Raw genomic sequence first — 18,788 nt, forward strand, 5'->3', positions numbered from 1 at the left:
CGTCATCTACGCTGAGACTCTTCGACTCTCTCTCACTCCCTCCTTCCTTTCCCTTCCCTATTTTATCACTCACCAACCGCCACCTCACATCCAAATCCACTCTTGTCCAGCTGAAGCTGAAAACGAAGCCACATGTCTTCTTCTTACGTGCCCTTCCTCCTTCTCCTGATCCTCTGCGGCCAAGCCCACGGCCGCTTCATCTCCGACACCCAATCCGCGTCGCAAGATCTGATCTCCGATGGCGTCCACCACCACCGTTCCCACATCCCCAGATCCTACCTCACTCTTAACCCCTTCTCGGTGGATGCGGAGTCCACGTGTGACCAGACCTACGGGTTCTTGCCCTGCACCACCACCGTGCTTGGGAATCTGTTCCTGATCCTGGTGTATGGATATTTGATGTTCTTGGCCGCCACCTACCTCTCCAATGGCAGCGAGATGTTGCTCGAGATTCTCGGCCCCGGTATCATTGGAGGCTTGTTTCTCCCCATCCTCGGGGCTCTTCCTGACGCCATGCTCATTCTCGGTCAGTCTCTTTATAACTTTTCTGTTTGGTTGCCGAGAAAGTGAAGGAAAACGGAGAATAAAATTTAACAATTTTCATTTATTTCCAATGGAACTATTATACGTCTTTAAATGATAACTTAACGGTGAGTGCCGTCCATATTATAATAGTGTCTGCATACTCTGTTTTTGTGACTCTTAATTTTTTTAAAAATAAAAATCATACCTTTGAAACCTTTACAGTGCTTTCAGTCACTATTTCCAAATCTCGTAGTTCCTGAACCTTCTACAAGTTTATGAATTTTCTTTTTGTATTTAAAGAAAATAAAACAAAATTCTTTACTTTTTCTGTACACAACTTTTTCCTTTGGATCTCAGTGGACAGAATAAATGTTGTATTGTGATACACAGTGGATGGAGAATTATATAGCTTTATAATACGACCCCACTTGTCCTTGTTACTCTCTGTTTGCTCCTACAACTCGTCCTTATAACCAACTTTTGCTGGAATATGTAATCTAGAATCTTTGGACTGTGTTTGGGTTAATAATCTTAGTTCAGAAGGAAATTTATTATGGAAAAAACCAAAAAGAAATTATTTAAAAACAAGAACACCAAAGGGACCATTCCTGTAGTGTTAATTATGCAGAATTAGCGGTTTTCATATGTAAAGTTGGAACTTTTATGTTATGTGATGGATCCTTCTACAGTAACTTAAACCTTCACATCAGTCTTAGCAACCCGTGTTGGATTTTAGGGGATCTGAGCAATTATCTACAAAAAGGATAGGATACTCTAATTTTTACCCTTTGTTTCTTTTTACCCCTATTATGATGGTTTGCTTAAGAATTAACTTTAATGGCATGTTCACTAACCCGTAATTGGAATCAAAATAAGGAGTTGAATTCCTATTACGGATGGTTTCTGATATGCTTTATCATATTATTTTCAGTATCTGGACTTTCCGGGACTACAGAAACTGCTCAAAGTCAGGTCTCTGTTGGAATGGGGTTGCTAGCTGGGTCAACTGTAATGCTTCTTACAGTAATATGGGGTTCCTGTGTTCTCGTTGGCAAGTGCGATATTGAGAATTCGATTGCCATAGATAACAAAGATACAAAAGGGCTTAGCTTAACTGGTATGTCCATATTTTCTTTATTGTTTTATTTAGGACTTACTAATCACCTGTGATAAATGGAGATCGTAACTACGCATATTGCACCTTACAAATATCTGTCTTTTATTTGTGGTCGGGGATTATTTAAAGATTTGCATTTCTACAAAAGAAAGGTTGTTAAAGTTGATGCAGAAATACATAACATAATGATGATTGTTAAATTTAGATCCACAGGAACGGGGGATTGAAAAAGATAAAAAATGAATCAAGGGAAATATTTTAATCCAAAAGACATGTAGTGGGCTAAGTTGTATGCCTTGTTGACTGAATCTTTTAAATGATTGTGTCTCTCTCTTCATAAATCATACATTTGGAAATCTCTTATCTGTAAGTAGAGATAAAGTAAGCAAAATGGTTTATAATTGCAGGATCTGGTGTCAGTACTGATATCTGGACTAGCTATGCTGCAAGGATTATGGCTATATCTGTCATCCCATTTCTTATTGTTCAATTACCGCAGCTACTCAATTCGACCTCGGGTAGACACTTAGCAGTTTTGATTTCACTCATTGTCTCTGTGGTACTATTGGTTTCATATTGCCTGTATCAGGTACTTATAGTTTTTCATACAGCAGGTCAGCCATTACGTACTGCGTAGTTTGAAATTTTCATTTTTAGTCTTTCTTGCTGAAATTAAATTATATATTTGTTGAATTACTTTCTCAATAGGTTCTGAACTGTATTTCTTTTTTTTTTTTGTTTATGATTTACATCTTGCGAATTTGACAATTTTTCTTACATTTTTGTAATTTGAGTTGCATGCTGAGGTTGCTATTTATGCCTAGTGAAAGCAAACATTGTCGACTTGTAAGAAGAAAAGGAAAAATAATTGAAGATGACATACCAATAGATTACTTCTGTCAATAGCTGGTTTCGAACCACGCCCTGAGACTTCCTGCTAATAAGTTTTCATAGCTTAACTTGACAACTTCCGAGGATTTCATAGAATTAGATTGGTTCATTTTTGAATTTTTAAATGATAGATTCCAATTTCTTATGGGATGTGGGAATATGTTTGGACAACCCCCTTTTTGGGATCAAAGGTGAGCAGGCCCCCTTGAGTTTGTAGGTTCCTTTCTTAAAATGACCGATTGCAGTCATAATTTGTAAATTCTTTCATGGCATGGTTTTGAAACCCATTCTGATTCAGTCAGATATTTAGTTATGTAGCTAACCATAATCTGTTTGAATTTTCTTTTTCCTGTTTGATATTTAGGTCATGCATGTTTGGATTGTTATTGACTTGCCTTATATTTAATTGTTGGTGCAGGTGTTTCAGCCTTGGATCCAGAGGAGAAAAATTGCTTATGCGAAGCATAAGCATGTTATATCAGGCATCTTACAACATCTGAAGAACCAAGCATTGGGAAAGCTCCTTAAAGATGATGGTGAACCTGATTTAGATATTATAGAAAAGTTAGTGCTTATTAGTATTACCAATGAAGTATTTAGTCATGTGTGTACTTTGTGCCTCTATTTATTTATCAGAGATTGTTTCTGTTTTTCATTTATTGTTAGAGATTGTTGTATTTACTCTGTTTTCTGTTTGTATATGTTTCAGGCTGTTTAACACAATCGATCAGGACGGTGATAGACATCTTTCATATTCTGAATTAAGCGCACTGATTGTAGGAATCCGGTTTGATGAAATAGAGTTGAATAAGAATGATGCTGTGGACAAAGTGATGAAAGATTTTGACACTTCTCGTGATTCCAAAATCAGTGTTGAAGAGTTCAAGGTTGGTGTCTCAAAATGGCTTAATAAGGCAAAGCGTGCAGGAAATGCCAATTCTGACCCTGGCCATCGCTCGATGAAATTTTTATCTGATTTTCACTCGGTAATGTTTGATTATTAAGTTCTGATAGAGAAAAGGTTTTCTTATTAAGACTTAGATCTGTGCTAATATACTAGCTCCTTGGAAATTCATGTACAGCGGACAAAGCAAGAGCACGCTCTGTTGGGGGCTGGTGATCAAAGTGATGAGGTTGTCGAGGGTGCTGAAAATCCTAAGTGGACCTCCCTCAAAGCTGGATTAATGTTGTTGGTAGGAACTCTTATTGCAGCTGCATTTGCAGATCCCTTGGTAGATGCTGTTGATAATTTCTCAGATGCCACAAGCATTCCAACTTTCTTCATCTCATTCATTGCACTACCTCTGGCTACTAATTCTAGTGAGTCTGTATCTGCGATTATCTTTTCTAGCCGCAAAAAGATAAGGACTGCCTCCTTAACATTTTCTGAGGTTTGTAGTTCTCATATTCCATCTCTCTTTATGTTTTATCACCCTGCAAGCCTGACAATACTTCACCTCTTAACAGTTGTGTTGATAATTTATCAGTTGAACTCTTAGAAGTTTCTTATATACATTTGTAAACTTAAGACTTTAAGCTTTAAACTTCTCCATTGAAAATTGCAATCACATATCAAAATCATTATTAACCAATATCTCTATATTGTTTAGCATATTTTGCAACGTACAAATAGCCGATAAAATTCTTCTGTTGGTCATGATTTAACTATTTTGATGGATGGATAGTAGTATCTAGTAACCTTTTTTGGTTTCTTTTTCCCCAAAAAGCAGGGATTTAAATTTTTCTATTAAAAAAATAAAAATAAAAATTCCCCACAAATGTTATAGGTGGTGTTTCAACTGTAATATTTAGCTACAACAGTGAATGCTGAAGTTTGACCTATTTATCTCTGTGTTCCTTGTTGCAGTTGTATGGTGCAGTTACCATGAATAACATCCTCTGCCTATCGGTATTTTTGGCTCTGGTTTACATTAGAGGACTATCGTGGGACTTCTCAGCGGAAGTCCTGGTCATTCTCATCGTTTGCGTTGTGATGGGTATTTTAGGCAGTTTACGCACCAACTACCCTCTCTGGACTTGTTCAATTGCTTTCCTACTTTACCCCTTCTCCCTGGCGCTTGTTTATGTTCTGGATTATGTTTTAGGCTGGTCATAGACTCACGACGAGGTGATCTGAGTACGTTGGGGTGCTCTTCGGTATTTATAAAGCGAATCGTTTTCCTTTCATTTTTCCTATGGTTTATATGATCCTTGATAATGTTATTGTGAGCAGGCAGGCATTTTGGTTTCATTTCCATTAGCGACATTTGAGATTTGTTGGGAGCACTAAAACTATTATCAGCCAATTTTCTCATTATAAAGCAAAAGCACAGATTCTGTGTCATGCGTTTACATCTTCTTCTGAATTAAGCGTGTTATCCCGATTAACTACAACTTCTTCTTCTTAGGCCCTCTCTTATGTGTGGGATAAGGAGTCGGATTGTACAACCAGTCCAGTCCCACGTTTGGCTAGCTAAAGTAGAGGCTGGACTGGACTAAACCATATATTTTTGTTTTATACAATTGATGTTGGGAGATTAGGGATTCGAACACGGAATCTCAGGTGCAGGGTAAGTGTTCTTAACTATTTGAGCTACAAGCCTCTTACGGACTCTACTAAACTTAATCCAACCCATTTGGTGGTCCATTGAAAGTCCCATTTCCTTTCGATTCAATTGAAGTTCAAGCGTGAAAGGGAAGGGAATCTCGCCAATGACATATAATGTAATTTTCTCAAATCATGTGGACCCAAAATTTACTTTGCTTGCTTTTTTGTCCGCTTGGTTGGCTGAGGGGTTTGGCAGACAGCAAAGGAGAATCGAAAATTTGTGGCCTACAACGTCGACTTTATCACAACCCAAAAATGGACCCAAAATTTTAAAAAAGAGCCCAAATTTGAAACATAAGAGAACTCCAATTAATGCTCGCCTGAAAATTAAGCCATGCCTCACCGCGTTAACGCTCTCCCCCGTCCCTTCTTCTTCTTCATCTTTCTACTATTCCTCTGCGGCCTAGCCCACGGCCGCTTCTTCTTCGGCAATCAATCCCCACCACACGATGTAGCAGTTATCTCCGATGGGGTCTACGTGGGGCCCCACAACTCGACAGCACCCCACCTAGCTCTCAAGCTCCTCAACGGGTCCTTGTCGGGTGAGGCGGACGGCGCGTGCGAGGAGACGTACGGGTTCTTACCGTGCACGAGCAGTGTGCTGGGGAACCTGTTCCTGATTTTGGTGTACGGATACTTGATGTACTTGGCGGCCACGTACCTCTCCAATGGCAGCGAGCTGTTGCTGGAGATTCTCGGCCCCGGCATTGTGGGAGGCTTGTTTCTCCCCATTCTTGGCTCGCTTCCCGATGCCATTCTCATTCTCGGTGAATCTCTCTCTCTACTTCCTCTCTCATTCTCCTCTCTGTTTGCTTTTCATGAAAAAAAAAACTCATATTAAGAAGACGACTTTTTTGACAGTGTATTTGACTTATGATATCGCATCAAAACAACAAGTTGTTATATGTGCTTGCTTAGACATGACATGGGGTGGAAATGAGTCAAAGTCAAGTCCAATACTAAGGTTATGAAGCTTCCTTTGGATAAATATTACTTGATATTAAAGTTCGGCTTAATTTCCAAACAAAACTCATAGAATTATGCTTAAGCTTGGCTCATATGATTTTTTTTATTTTTTTTTAAACTCGTACTCGATGCCACGAACCCAAACTTAAGATAAACTTGACTCATCTGCTTAACGAGGTCAAGCTTAGTGAAAAAATGCATTCACTTGCATACTAATGGTCTCATATTTGAACACCTATGATATCTTGGTATTCTGTGTGTGAAATTCTCATTCTCCTTGTAATTTAGACTATACTTGTATTAAAAAAAAAATTCACACTTGAGGGTGCAATATTACTAAATATATGTATATGTGCGAGCATTTTATAATTATAATATTTATAAACTCTGATAAAATTATTTATTGCCTGGCAAAGCTTGTTTGTTGTATGAAAATGAAGAAGTAAATGTTGGACCTACTATTATTTAATGGAAATTGAGACGGTTGCTTTCTGACAAAACTATGGCCCATGGTTAGGGAAACAAACAAACCCTCCATGATCAATCTCTCTCTATCTTTCGTCTTTGCATGTATAATGGCAGCCCGGTAAGCCAAACATCAATCCTCTCTCTCTCACCAAATGGAACTTGACAATGGCAAATTGTCTTAATTATATAGATTCAATCTACCATGTAGTTTTTCTTCTTTCTTTTTTTGTGTGTGTGTGTGTGGATAGTTTATCTTCTTATAAATTCTTTTTAAATTGGATATATTTATATTTAGTGAACAATGTAACGAAAGTTACTATTCAGTTTAGAAAAATGGAAAAATTACCACTGACAAATTATAATTAGTATCATGTTTTTATTTCAAATTTTTTGCATTCCAAAAACACTAGCAAAATGAAACAAAATGTTATAACAATAAAAGTAAAAAAAATTGTGTGGGTGACAGCAATTCTTTTCTTCAAAACGCCACACCCACATGTATTAGAAAATGACATTTTTTTTAAATGAAAAGTTTAGTAGAACATGGTCTGGAGACTGGAATCATTGGACTTTGTTTGGGATAATAATATTTTTTTTTCAAGCGATAATCTATTTTAAACTAATCTAAATTACGAAGAGGGGAATTTGAACTTGGGTGCAAAGCGGGAAGCACATCCACTCTAGCCAACGTGGCTAAGCCTTGTTTGGTCTAATAATCTTAGTTCAGATGAAAAATAAATACGAAAGAAACAAGAACTAGTTAGCCATAGCAATGTATCGCTCCCTTGTACTTCAATTCAAATTCTCTTTTGTAGTGTTTTTTGTCAAGGTAGTTTGTAATTTAAAGTAGCATAGAATAACGCATGGTAAAAATAAAAAAAAAAGGATTACTTCAACAACATTCACATCCATCTTTAAAAATAAAATAAAAAACAGTTTTCCTTTTCATTCCTCGGTTTGTATTCCTATGTATGTACAGGTAATTAATAATTAGCTTTAAATTGCCTTTTCTTTTCAGTATCTGGACTTTCTGGGAGTACAGAAACAGCTCAAAGCCAAGTCTCAGTTGGAATGGGGTTGCTAGCTGGTTCAACTGTATTGATTCTTACACTAATATGGGGTTCCTGTGTTGTTGTTGGCAAATGCGATATTCAGAACTCCTTTGCCATTGATAACAAAGATACCAAAGGGTTTAGCTTAACTGGTATGTCCATGAGGAACCGTTTTTTCGTTAAAGACAGATCGTAGTTTGACATGCGTACATAAACTTTTCTTTTGTTCTTTTAACGAGTTACTTATGTATATGTGTCGGACTGTGATTTGTAGGTAATGAGCCGGTCTACGTGATACAATAATGTGTTGTCTCCCTTTGAAATGTTTGATTTGTAAGTAAAGATCATGAATTAAGTAAAGCTATTTGTAATTGCAGGTTCTGGTGTCAGTACTGATATCTGGACTAGCTATGCTGCAAGGATTATGGTTATATCTGTCATCCCTTTCATTATAGTTCAACTACCGCAGCTTCTCAATTCGAACTTGGGAAAAGACATAGCAGTTTTGGTTTCCCTCATTGTCTCTGTCGCACTATTTATTTCTTACTGCCTTTATCAGGTAAGTTGTGATTTTCATGCAGCAATTACATACTCTGCATGACCTCAAAAATACGTTTAAGTTCGATTTTTGATTGCAAAGTCGTATTTGTTTATTTACTTGTCTTATATTTAATTGTTGGTGCAGGTGTTTCAGCCTTGGATCCAGAGGAGACGAATTGCTTATGCAAAGCACAAGCATGTTATATCAGGAATATTGCAACATCTGAAGAAACAAGCATTGGGAAAGCTCCTTAGAGATGATGGTGAACCTAACGAAGAAATCATAAAAAAGTTAGTATCAGGAATGGAGTAGCAAAAAGTGCTTTTAGAAGTGGTTTTAGAAGGTTTAAAACCATTTTCAGATAACTAAAAAAGCACTTCTAGCAGTAGTTAAAAGTGCTTTTAAAAGCACAAGCATTTTAGTCATGTCCGTTCTTTGTGCCTCTTCTCTTTTCTATTAGAGATGTTGTTATCCCTCTTGCTTTCTTACTATATGTTGTGTCAGGTTGTTTCATGTAATGGATCAGGACGGAGATGGATCTATTTCATATTCTGAATTAAGAGCAATGATTGTCGGTATCCGATTTGATGAAATACAGTTGGATAGGGATGATGCTGTGGGCAAAGTGATGGAAGAATTTGACACTTCTCACGATTCTCGTATTGATTTTCAAGAGTTCCTCGATGGTATCTCGAAATGGATTCATGAGGCAAAGCGTTTGGGAGATGACTCTTCCAACAATGATCCTCACACGATGAAATTTCTATTCGACTTTCACTCGGTAAGGTTATGCTTACCAAAACTTTGAGAATTTATCATGCTAATCTACCAAGTGTCAGGAGTTCATATTCTCACACTGGGAATTCTAAGCCTTGCATACCAAGCTATAAGATCTTGGATTCTTCCCAACACTAACTGCTTGGAAATTTATGGGCAGAGAACAAAGCAAGAGCACGATCTTCTCGGGGCGGGAGGTCAAAGCGATGAGATCATTGAAGGTGTTGAAAATCCCAAGTGGACGACCTTCAAAGCAGTACTGATGTTGTTAGTAGGAACTCTCATTGCGGCTGCATTTGCTGATCCCTTGATAGATGTTGTTGATAACTTCTCAAGTGCCACAAGCATTCCAACTTTCTTCATCTCATTTGTTGCATTACCTCTGGCTACTTCTTGTGAGGCTGTCTCTGCAATAATGTTCGCTAGCCGCAAAAAGATAAGAACTGCCTCGCTGACATTTTCTCAGGTTTGTACACTTATGTTCGATAGTTTTCCAATTTAATAGTCCAGTCTTATCATTGTTAAGTTCACCAAACATCGAACGTAAAACTTAGTCCATTTTAACTCGATTAGCTTCTCCATTGACATAATACAATGCACTCATTTATCAAAATCTTTTCTCAAGTAGCTTTTTTGCATCATGAAAGTTTCTTCTCTTTTCTTTTTCTTTTTCTACTCTAACATCTGGCAACTGCATTGTGTACTGAAATAAGACCTCTTTACCTCTTTGTTTCGTGTTGCAGTTGTATGGATCGGCAACCATGAACAACGTCCTCTGCCTATCGGTATTTTTGGCCCTGGTTTACTTCAGAGGATTAGAATGGGACTTCTCAGCAGAAGTCCTGGTTATTCTCATTGTCTGCATTGTGATGGGTGTGTTTAGCAGTTTCCGCACTGTCTTCCCTCTCTGGACGTCTTCGATCGCTTTCCTACTTTACCCCTTCTCCGTGGCACTCATTTATGTCCTGGACTACGTTTATGGTTGGTCTTAGACTGATGGGATCTTTAGGGTGCTTGCTTTTCATGCAGTGCAGAATAATAAAGTAGAGATTTTGGACAAATTTTCCAATTGAAACCTTCTTCTGTTCTGCTCATGTTAAGCAATTGAACACCTTTGCTTATTTTCTCTTATTATCTTTCTGTTCTGCCTTCGTTAGCTGGTTTTCCTTGTATGACCCACAACTCTTACATCAAACGTTTGCAACTATAATGAAGGTCAGATCTGTGGAGCCCACAATAAAGAAGATAGGACAAAGCACAATCAGATCCTCCCACAATCCACCACATGCAAAAGTTTGTTAGCAACTCTCAGTGCTGCCTGCCTCTGTCATCCATCATCCACCAACCAAAACAAACTAAAACATAACTCAAAGAAAACCCCAAAATCCCAAGGCACACAAGAAGTTAACAACCACTGGTATTTGGCTTCATGAATATATATGTAACCACTCAAACAGACAGATCTGCATCTCCTCTGTCTTTTTTCTAATTCTCACCCTTCACAAGTCTCAAGCTTACATAAGCAAATTTAGACATATCTACCCTACTGATATGTTGAAATTTATGGGCAGCAAAAAAGAAAAAAAAGAATTTCCTAATATGGTTCACAGAGAGAAACAACTAGCCTGCCAAAGATCAGATTTATAACTTCAAATTGAGATCCACACTTTCGCCATTACAATTGTTGTTTATAGTGGCTGCTGCTCTTCCAATTTGTGCCTTTGCTGGTGGGAAGAAGCTGTAGAAAGCTTGTTGTGGATGTGAACCGCTTGGTCCTGGCTGGAAATTTGTGTCCTCTGCATTGCCCTTTTAACAATTCAATAGAAAGAAACAAAATAGAATTAGAAAATGAGATCAGATTATTAAACAGAACTAGTGAATTAGAAGTGGGTTTCTGTTGATTTATCTCACTTGATAAGAAAATGATTCAAACTCAGGGACTTCGCGGTTATGGAACGCTAGATATGCTGAAGGGAGGTTCAACTTTGGGCTGGGACATGTCCTACTACTGGTTGTAGGAGGGGCTAAGGTGAGAAAATCTCCATTGACACTCCCATTTTCTTTAATACTGTTCCTCGAATTCGACTCCGAAATTGAAGTTGAGCATGAAGGGGCTTCTCTGATTATAGTGCAAAGAAAACCATGAGCAAGCATACATATGTACTGGTGCAATTTTTGGAAGATAAAAATAAGCTAACCTGAAAATTGGGTTGCCTGAAGGCTCCAAATTGAAGGTGCATCTGTTCCCACATGAACTTGCTTCATCTGCTCTCATAGGAGCAACAAAGGTAGGGAATTTAAAGTTGATGGAGGGGCCTGGTGGATTGTCTAGGGAAAAGGGGTATGGCCTCTTCATGCCAACCATCTACTACATATCAAAGGTAGTCAGCATTAAGACCAATCTCTCAGGTTCCTCACACATTAACAGAACAAATTGTGCTGAATCCTAGTTTAAGACAACAAAATAAAGCAAACTGAAATGAAATACAATTCTGCAGCTTCTAACATTCCTTTCAAGAGAAGAAGATTTTCAAAATATAAATTAGGATTTCCAGAATCCAATCAGAACCCACTCATTGCAATTCCTTTAACTGACAATTTCTACTAATTTCCACTAGGAAAAAGAAGCATTTATAGATACACTAGTAAGAAATTTCCTAATTTAACTTAATTTGACCGGAAAGAGAAACGATCATATCTGACTAAATATAGAGGTGAACAAACCTTTTCTTCATCCGGCCACATAGGTGTATAGTTGCTGTAATAGCTTTGGTTTGAAGGGGGCTCTATCTGAAAGTTTAGTACAGATGATGATGAAGTTGCTGATGACACATTTACCTGCAGAGTTCCATACCCCAAAATTCCTTCTCAACACAATCAAAAGGAGGAGATCATAAAAGTTTACTTCTTCCCAATAATTAAAAACAATGTTAAAAACTACAAAGAAAAAATGTCTTACCATTGAAGGAGGAGGAGGAGGAGGAGGAGGCTGCTGATGATATGGTTGTGTTCTTTGTGGCACATTGGTGAGAGGCCAAATGGGGTTGTTGGACTCAAAAGGCAAATTCAAAGTAGACCGAAACGCCAACCCGGGATCAATCCCAGAATTAGAACTCTCCTTCTGATCAAGATTGAAGTCACAAGGGTTCCACAAGTTAGGAACATTATTATTGCCATGTCCCTGAATTTCAAACCCATGACCACCATTATTATTATTGTTATTTCCCAATGGAACCGTGCTAATTGGCTTCCTAATTACATCAATGTTCTGGGTTGGAATTATTGGTGGCCTGAAAATTGAGTTTGGTGAAGGTAGATCTAGTGATGGTAGAGAAGGAAATGGGATTGAAGAGGGTGGTTGATTATGATTAGAGTGATAAAAATGTCTAATTGGGACAGAAGGACATGATGAGGATGTGGATTTGGTTGGTGAGGATAAAGAAGATGGGGTTGACAAAATCACAGCGGCTGCTGCTTTGTTTTGCTGATCTTCAAGCCTGATTTTCTCAAGCTGTGCCACACCAAGTCCTCTCTGTGGCACTTTTTTTTGCTTGGTTTTTTTGGATGAAGATCTAGTAATGCTCGCAAAGCCAAGACTAGCACCACTACTAGTATTGCTACACTTTTGGGTTTGGTCTTCTTGAGCCATTCTTGCTATGTTCCATCTACTTTTACAAAATGAACAGATTGACAAGAAGGAATTTTGGATCAAACCCAGAAATCAGAATGGGGATTTATAAGAGAGGAACTTGCTCTTGATGCTAATTTCATTAGGACCATCTCGAGTCTTTGGTCTCTGTCACCCTTCCTCTTCTTCTCTTCCATCAATAAAAATTCGATTTTTTTTTTGGGTGTTTAAGGAAACAAAGAAACAAAGATGGGAGAGAGAGACCCAAATCTTTGATTTTCAAGAACCATGATTTGAAAACAAACTCTATAGAGGAATTTAAGATTGCCCAAAATCTCGCTAAGGGAGGAACAAACCCAAGAGCCTAGCCAAGTTTTTCGCAAAAAATAAAAATTGAAAAATTGAAAAGGGAAAGGAAAGAGAGAGAGAGAGAGAGAGAGAGAGAGAGAGAGAGAGAGAGCAAACAGAGTGTAGAGCAAGAGAGATAATCCGAGGGGTTTCAGATTTTTCTCACATGTAGTTGTTTGTCTGAGAGACAGATCAGATGACAGAGCTTATATATGCAAATTTATGACCAAAAAATCTGTTCTTTTCTTTTGGGTTTTTTTCTTTTTTGAAATTCAAACCATGCAAATCTAGAGCACTACGAATAATATTTTTCTCAAATTTGTAGCCCACATTCTCGCTCCACTCCTCATTTCCTTGCTAGACCGACTCTTATGAGCTTTGTTTTCTCTCTCTCACTTACTACTTTCTCTCCTTGTGAAGTGAACCAAAAGCTCAGATCTTTGCTCTCCAATAATGTTTTTTCCGAGCACCAAATTGAGCTACCAGCCACATCCACAGTCTTGGCTTGCCAATGTCACCATAAGCTTTGTTTGTTTCATTTTTGGGCATCTATGGCTGGCTTTTGCAGTATGGTAGGACCCACCTCTCAACCTCCACGTGGAGCCCTTTAAAAGTGTCCCTAACACCGACACTTGCATTGCATGGAATTCACCACCTCCCAAATCAAATGCCAAACCTTGTAACATACATTGGAGTTTTCAAATTCTTATTTTTATTTGAATATTTGCTTGCATGCATGTATTTTAGTTGAATTTTAGTTTGGAACATCTTCTTCTTTTGAAGATGTACAAGTGCAAGTTTTCTTTATATATTAATTGATTTATTTTCATTATGCATGTAATGTAAACATTTATCATCTTTAAAGGGAAAGAAAAGAAAAAGGAAAAGCATTGAAAGAGGCAGGGTGAGGGGAGAATGACACACTCTACCCAACCCATCTCCCATTGTCATACCTACCCCTACAAAATTTAAAAGAAAGAAGCTATTACTTGCCCCCCTTTGTATTTTTTGATAAAAAAAGAAGATCGAAACTTATTAGAACAACAAGAAAAAAGAGAAACAAAAGATAACCAATGAGGGTTGGTTTAGTTGGTAAGGTTCTTGCACTGTGTATAGTCTCATTAGTATTCAAGTCCCGCTGCCAGCAATCCTTATTGGGGCGTGATCTGTAATTTTCTACATAAATTTATACCAATGGTAGCTGGTAGTTGGGTGTTATGCATAAGTCCTTCCGACTCGAGATTATGGGTATGTCCTGACATCAAATGGATAAAAACTTCCTCAATAACCTGAGCCCGCCTCTTTGGTTACTATGTTAGTTTCTATTGCCTAACAAGCCATTAAGAAATGATTATTGAAATCAAATAGGAAGTTACTGATAACTATTAAGTAAGTATTTTGAAAGGTAAAGCCTTAGAAGGAAAGCTCTTCTGAGGTTCATAGCTACTTACCAACTAGCAAGAACCGAGTTGAATGTGACATGGTGCATAGGTAGGTGAAGAAAGATATATATAATAGACTAGATCAAATTTTAATGGTTTTCCCCTTTGGATTGGAATTGGATTGACAAGATCAAAGCTTAAGAGGACATCAAATGTAGAATGCAATGCAAGGCTTGACAAGGCAACAAAATCGATGGACAAAGATGCTGCCCTTTAATTACGCCATTCAAATCCATGCGGCTTTATAATCAATTTTGTATTTAAGATGTCTCAAAATTTGAATCCCTTTATTCCATTAATCCAAAAAAGTATAAAAATGCTCAGTAATTACATCGCATTAATATTTATTCCAGTAATTATACAAAAGTAATATTGGGAGAGAGATTCGAATACAAGAGTGTAGGATAAACGCTCTTAACTACTTGAACTACAAGTATCTTGCACTTGTTTTCTTGATTTTTGTTGGATCATATCTTCAACATTAACATTCTTCATTTGTGAACGTAGGATAAACGCTCTTGACCACCCTAGTTGATTTTTGCTAACCAAGACGGATTGTTTGTTATATCATCAGTTTTTCTATGAACCAAGACGAATCATTCGGTCTGATTCAAATTCTATAATAATTAGGGCAATAATTAAAGACTTCAAATATGAGAATTTCTGAAATTTATTGGTTTGGATTAAGGTTTTAAGATTTCTATCTATCATGGAAAATGAAAATCTACCAAATTTGGACATGCTACTATACTAGATCCTCAATCTTCATCTGGTTGATGAGCCGTTAGATTCAAAAATTCAAGTACCATCCATTACAAATTTGACAGCAAATCAGCCAACTCAGAATTTCCAGGCATATATTATTATTAAATAAGGTTAAATCATTATGTGGTGATAAATATGAAACAGAAATAGGAAACACAATTGCTGAGAGGTCACTATAATTGAATCCTCAAATCTTTCCTTGTGACATACAAAATGAGCAAAGCTATGTCTACCTTTAGCAAGGGATCCACTTTGGCCACAACAGGACTATCCAAAGTTACTCATAACAAAACAAAAATGGTGCCTTCAAGAAAATCAGCCACCCACCATCGATATTCCATAGAGAAGGACACTGGAGCCTCCATGACACCACTCCTTTTGTCAACATAACAAGCCAAAGATTTTGTTGGATACACAAAATATAAGGCTAAGGCATCTACCAATAAGATATTTACCTTGTCTCATTCTTGCTTTCTCTCTTTCTAGAATTTTTTTTATATAATTTATTTATAAAAATGAAGCGATGGTATTAGAAAAATAAATGAAGAATTACATAAGGTCCTCTATTAAAGTATCTTGAACGATATGAGGAGGGACTTCGTGCCATTTCAAATACCTTATGAGAGAACATAGCAAAGCAAGCTAATCTATGAATCGTCAAATTGGCTTGTCTAAAAACAAAACACATTGAAACACTAGGAAGTTGGGGCAAGAGAAACCGAACTTTATTTCTAGGGTTTGTTGATTGAATTGAATATATAATCAAACATTTTTTTATATTGAAATCATCATTGGGTTGAAGTTATAATAGTTAACAACCAAGAATTTATTGTAGTTGATAGCATCATAAAAATTGATGGGACGTCTTGTGTCCAAATTTGTTTTATTTAGTACGTTAATGTGAAAATAAAAATATGGGGTTTTTTTCTAGTTCAAGGTATCACTATCACTTCATAATTGTCATTTAGTTCTCACTCATTCCCTCTATTTTTTATTTTTTAACAGAAGTATTGGAGTTCCTTTTATGCAGATAATTATGTAAAATTAGTTACATTAATGTAAAGGTATGCTATTCCATGATTGAAACAAAACCATGAAAAACATCATGAATGACGATTATGAAACAAGTGCTGATATTTTCACCCCTTATTTTATTTTTTTTATCCACTTTTTATCTTATTCACCATGTAAATTTGAAAAAAATACAAATATCTTTCTACCTACCATTATTCTTAAAATGCCCTTTAATTATTAATTCAAGCAAATTCTCTTTGCTAATCATTAGTAGTTGAGATATGGAGAGGATCAAGTTGTGTTCAATGGACTAGATATTTTGATTTTCTGGATCTTTAAGTTTTTTCTCTGCCTTGTAGCTTATGAAAATATTGAAATAAGTAAATTTATCTTTAAAATTTGTCTAAGTCTTTAGAAGTCATTTTATAAATGGGTAAATTTTTTTAAAGATAAGGTGAGTGGGGAAATAGAAAATAAGAGTAGAAATAATCACACTCTTATGAAATATAGGAACAATAATATCATGGATAACAATGGAAATGACAATTGATGTTAATTAGTCCCTAGTGACGAGTGATTATAGAATATTACAGTAATATGGACATGTGATATATCTTGTACACATGTTATAACTTGTGATATAAGTAGATATTTATTAATACTATTCCCTAAAAGTGGAAAAAGAAACCCTGTTATCCACCCATATTATACACGTATACAAGATGTACACATAAATATACTACCGTAATATATTATAATTTCTCCCTAGTGACATAACTTTTTAGCCCATATTTGATTGAATGTCATTTTCTGTCACATTTTTCATATTTTGTGGCTCTACTTGGAACATAGGATTTTCAGTGAATTTTCTTGAGGGAATTTTTTTTTTTTTTTTATAATACTAAAGCTGGGAAATAGAGTAATTCTCACGTGATTGGAATATAACCTTGTTGGGGCAAAATCTTGAGATAGATAGAAAATTTTAAATTTAGATCCTCCCTCCTCAATCAATGATCGTCGGATCTAGTACTGGGAATTATTTTAGTCTCCATTTGTTGGAGTAGGTTTTCAAATTCAAATCTCAAGATCAACAAGATTTTGCTGCTTATTTGAGGTTTGTTTGTGGAAAGACCTTTTATGTTCTTCAATAATTGTGCAATTCAAAGATGTGATTTTGAATTAAATAAGAAAAACACCCACTTTAATCCCCCGATTTTTCTGAGAAGAACTTACATGTAACGGGATGTCACTGTGGTGGTATCTGAAACCTATCGTGCATTGCCATATCAGAAAGTTAAAACACATAACAATGGGTGATTGGCTCGAGATAACGCCACTATGGTATAGGTAAGTTTTTTTCAATCCTTCCCAGAGCAGTGTGACACTTAATTTGTGTTTACTAATGCAACATTGGCAATCATTTCTAATAAATAATTTTCTCCCACCATTGTAGTTTCTAGAGTTTCCTCTCTGTTTTTCTTGTACCATTTCAGAACGCATTTTCAACCCTACTTCTCCAAGTTAAATATGTTGCTAGAGTTCGTCCTAAACAGGGTAGACTTTGCTTGATATTTACCAATTAAATCAACAGTTGTGAGATTATACAGACTAAGAAAATAACCATCATATGTGCATAGATATTTGAAATTGGAGTATAAATATTTTCTTCTGGAGAGTTTAAATTGCAAAAGAAAGAATCTTATAACAAACAGGTCCCGTAGCTCAGTTGGTTAGAGCGTTGGTCTTATGAGCCGAAGGTCGCGGGTTCGAGCCCCGCCGGGACCATAAGTTGGGTAAATATGTTATTTTTATGCAGAATCAGAATGAGAGCATCAATATATACCGTAGGATCGATCGAGCTTTCTTTTCCTTTTTCTTTTTCTTTTTGTTCTTTTACACATTATAACAACCCTAAGGCATCTGCCGCTGGTTATGCTTGGTCTTAAAGATGCATGAGGAATAGGATGCCTAATTTTCATGTATTTGCCTGCCACCTGCATCTTCTCTTCAAAACTTCCTTTGAAAGTAGTAGGTTTTGCTTTTAGCAGTACCTGCTGCCAGTGCCATGCATGTGGAGCACATGTTACCTGTACAATCCCTGGATTCAGAAACTGATTGAACACTCCTGTTTTAATTATGCATCTGCAATCAGCCACTGCTTTCTGTCTTGTTTAAACTTTAAAAATGCTCTACTTGCACAGCGCCTTTGCAATGAAACCTGTAAGCAACCATGGATTTTCACAGGCAATGATGACCAAGAGATCAAGATTTTGAGTATTCCCTTATAACTTTTGGCAATCAGGGTTATCCATAATCACTTGGTCTAGTGCCACTTTGTCTCCATTTTGTCAAAGAATGTCTTGAGTTCAAATTTCATAGACGGTAGTTGTTGCAACCGAAAATCAAGAAGCAATGCATGTGTCGTGCAACCTCCACAACCCATTTTGGCCTATAGCTCAAGCTTTATTTGTGCAACAAACGAAGGTGGGGAAAAAGTAAATAAATGCATTGTCTGCTCCTTTAGCAATTCGAGTGTTCACACGACACCAAGATCCACTGGTCCAGTTCATTTGTTATTATCATTTATCAGATTTTTTTTTTTCTTCTGGGAAATAGATCCAATCCAAGCTGAGATATCTGGCATTC

At 36.8% G+C, this 18,788-nt stretch overlaps 3 protein-coding genes and 1 non-coding gene across 4 annotated transcripts; 3 read left to right on the forward strand and 1 right to left on the reverse strand.

Moving 5' to 3' along the window:
- Nucleotides 1–2: 2 nt before the first annotated feature.
- On the forward strand, nt 3–4,877 carry LOC110771783 (sodium/calcium exchanger NCL). Its single transcript, XM_021976135.2, has 7 exons — nt 3–526; nt 1,457–1,642; nt 2,050–2,231; nt 2,952–3,097; nt 3,243–3,519; nt 3,616–3,924; nt 4,401–4,877. The coding sequence occupies exons 1-7, from the start codon at nt 133–135 to the stop codon at nt 4,647–4,649; spliced, it is 1,743 nt and encodes a 580-aa protein (XP_021831827.1). The 5' UTR covers nt 3–132; the 3' UTR covers nt 4,650–4,877.
- A 150-nt stretch (nt 4,878–5,027) lies between these two features.
- LOC110771782 (sodium/calcium exchanger NCL-like) lies at nt 5,028–10,079 on the forward strand. Its single transcript, XM_021976134.2, has 7 exons — nt 5,028–5,908; nt 7,594–7,779; nt 8,005–8,186; nt 8,313–8,458; nt 8,673–8,949; nt 9,106–9,411; nt 9,689–10,079. Exons 1-7 carry the CDS (start codon nt 5,476–5,478, stop codon nt 9,935–9,937), a joined length of 1,779 nt encoding a protein of 592 aa, XP_021831826.1. The 5' UTR covers nt 5,028–5,475; the 3' UTR covers nt 9,938–10,079.
- LOC110771785 (uncharacterized) lies at nt 9,686–13,609 on the reverse strand. The gene is made up of 5 exons (XM_021976136.2): nt 11,905–13,609; nt 11,670–11,783; nt 11,144–11,310; nt 10,857–11,064; nt 9,686–10,751 (listed from the first exon to the last, which is right to left on the reverse strand). Exons 1-5 carry the CDS (start codon nt 12,592–12,594, stop codon nt 10,587–10,589), a joined length of 1,344 nt encoding a protein of 447 aa, XP_021831828.1. The 5' UTR covers nt 12,595–13,609; the 3' UTR covers nt 9,686–10,586.
- Nucleotides 13,610–17,853: 4,244 nt separating this feature from the next.
- On the forward strand, nt 17,854–17,927 carry TRNAI-UAU (transfer RNA isoleucine (anticodon UAU)). Its single transcript has one exon. It is a non-coding gene; the product is annotated as a tRNA-Ile (tRNA).
- Nucleotides 17,928–18,788: the final 861 nt, after the last annotated feature.

The sequence above is a fragment of the Prunus avium genome, chromosome 4 (assembly GCF_965620075.1).
Source record: "Prunus avium chromosome 4, drPruAviu1.hap1.1, whole genome shotgun sequence".
NCBI lineage: Eukaryota > Viridiplantae > Streptophyta > Magnoliopsida > Rosales > Rosaceae > Prunus > Prunus avium.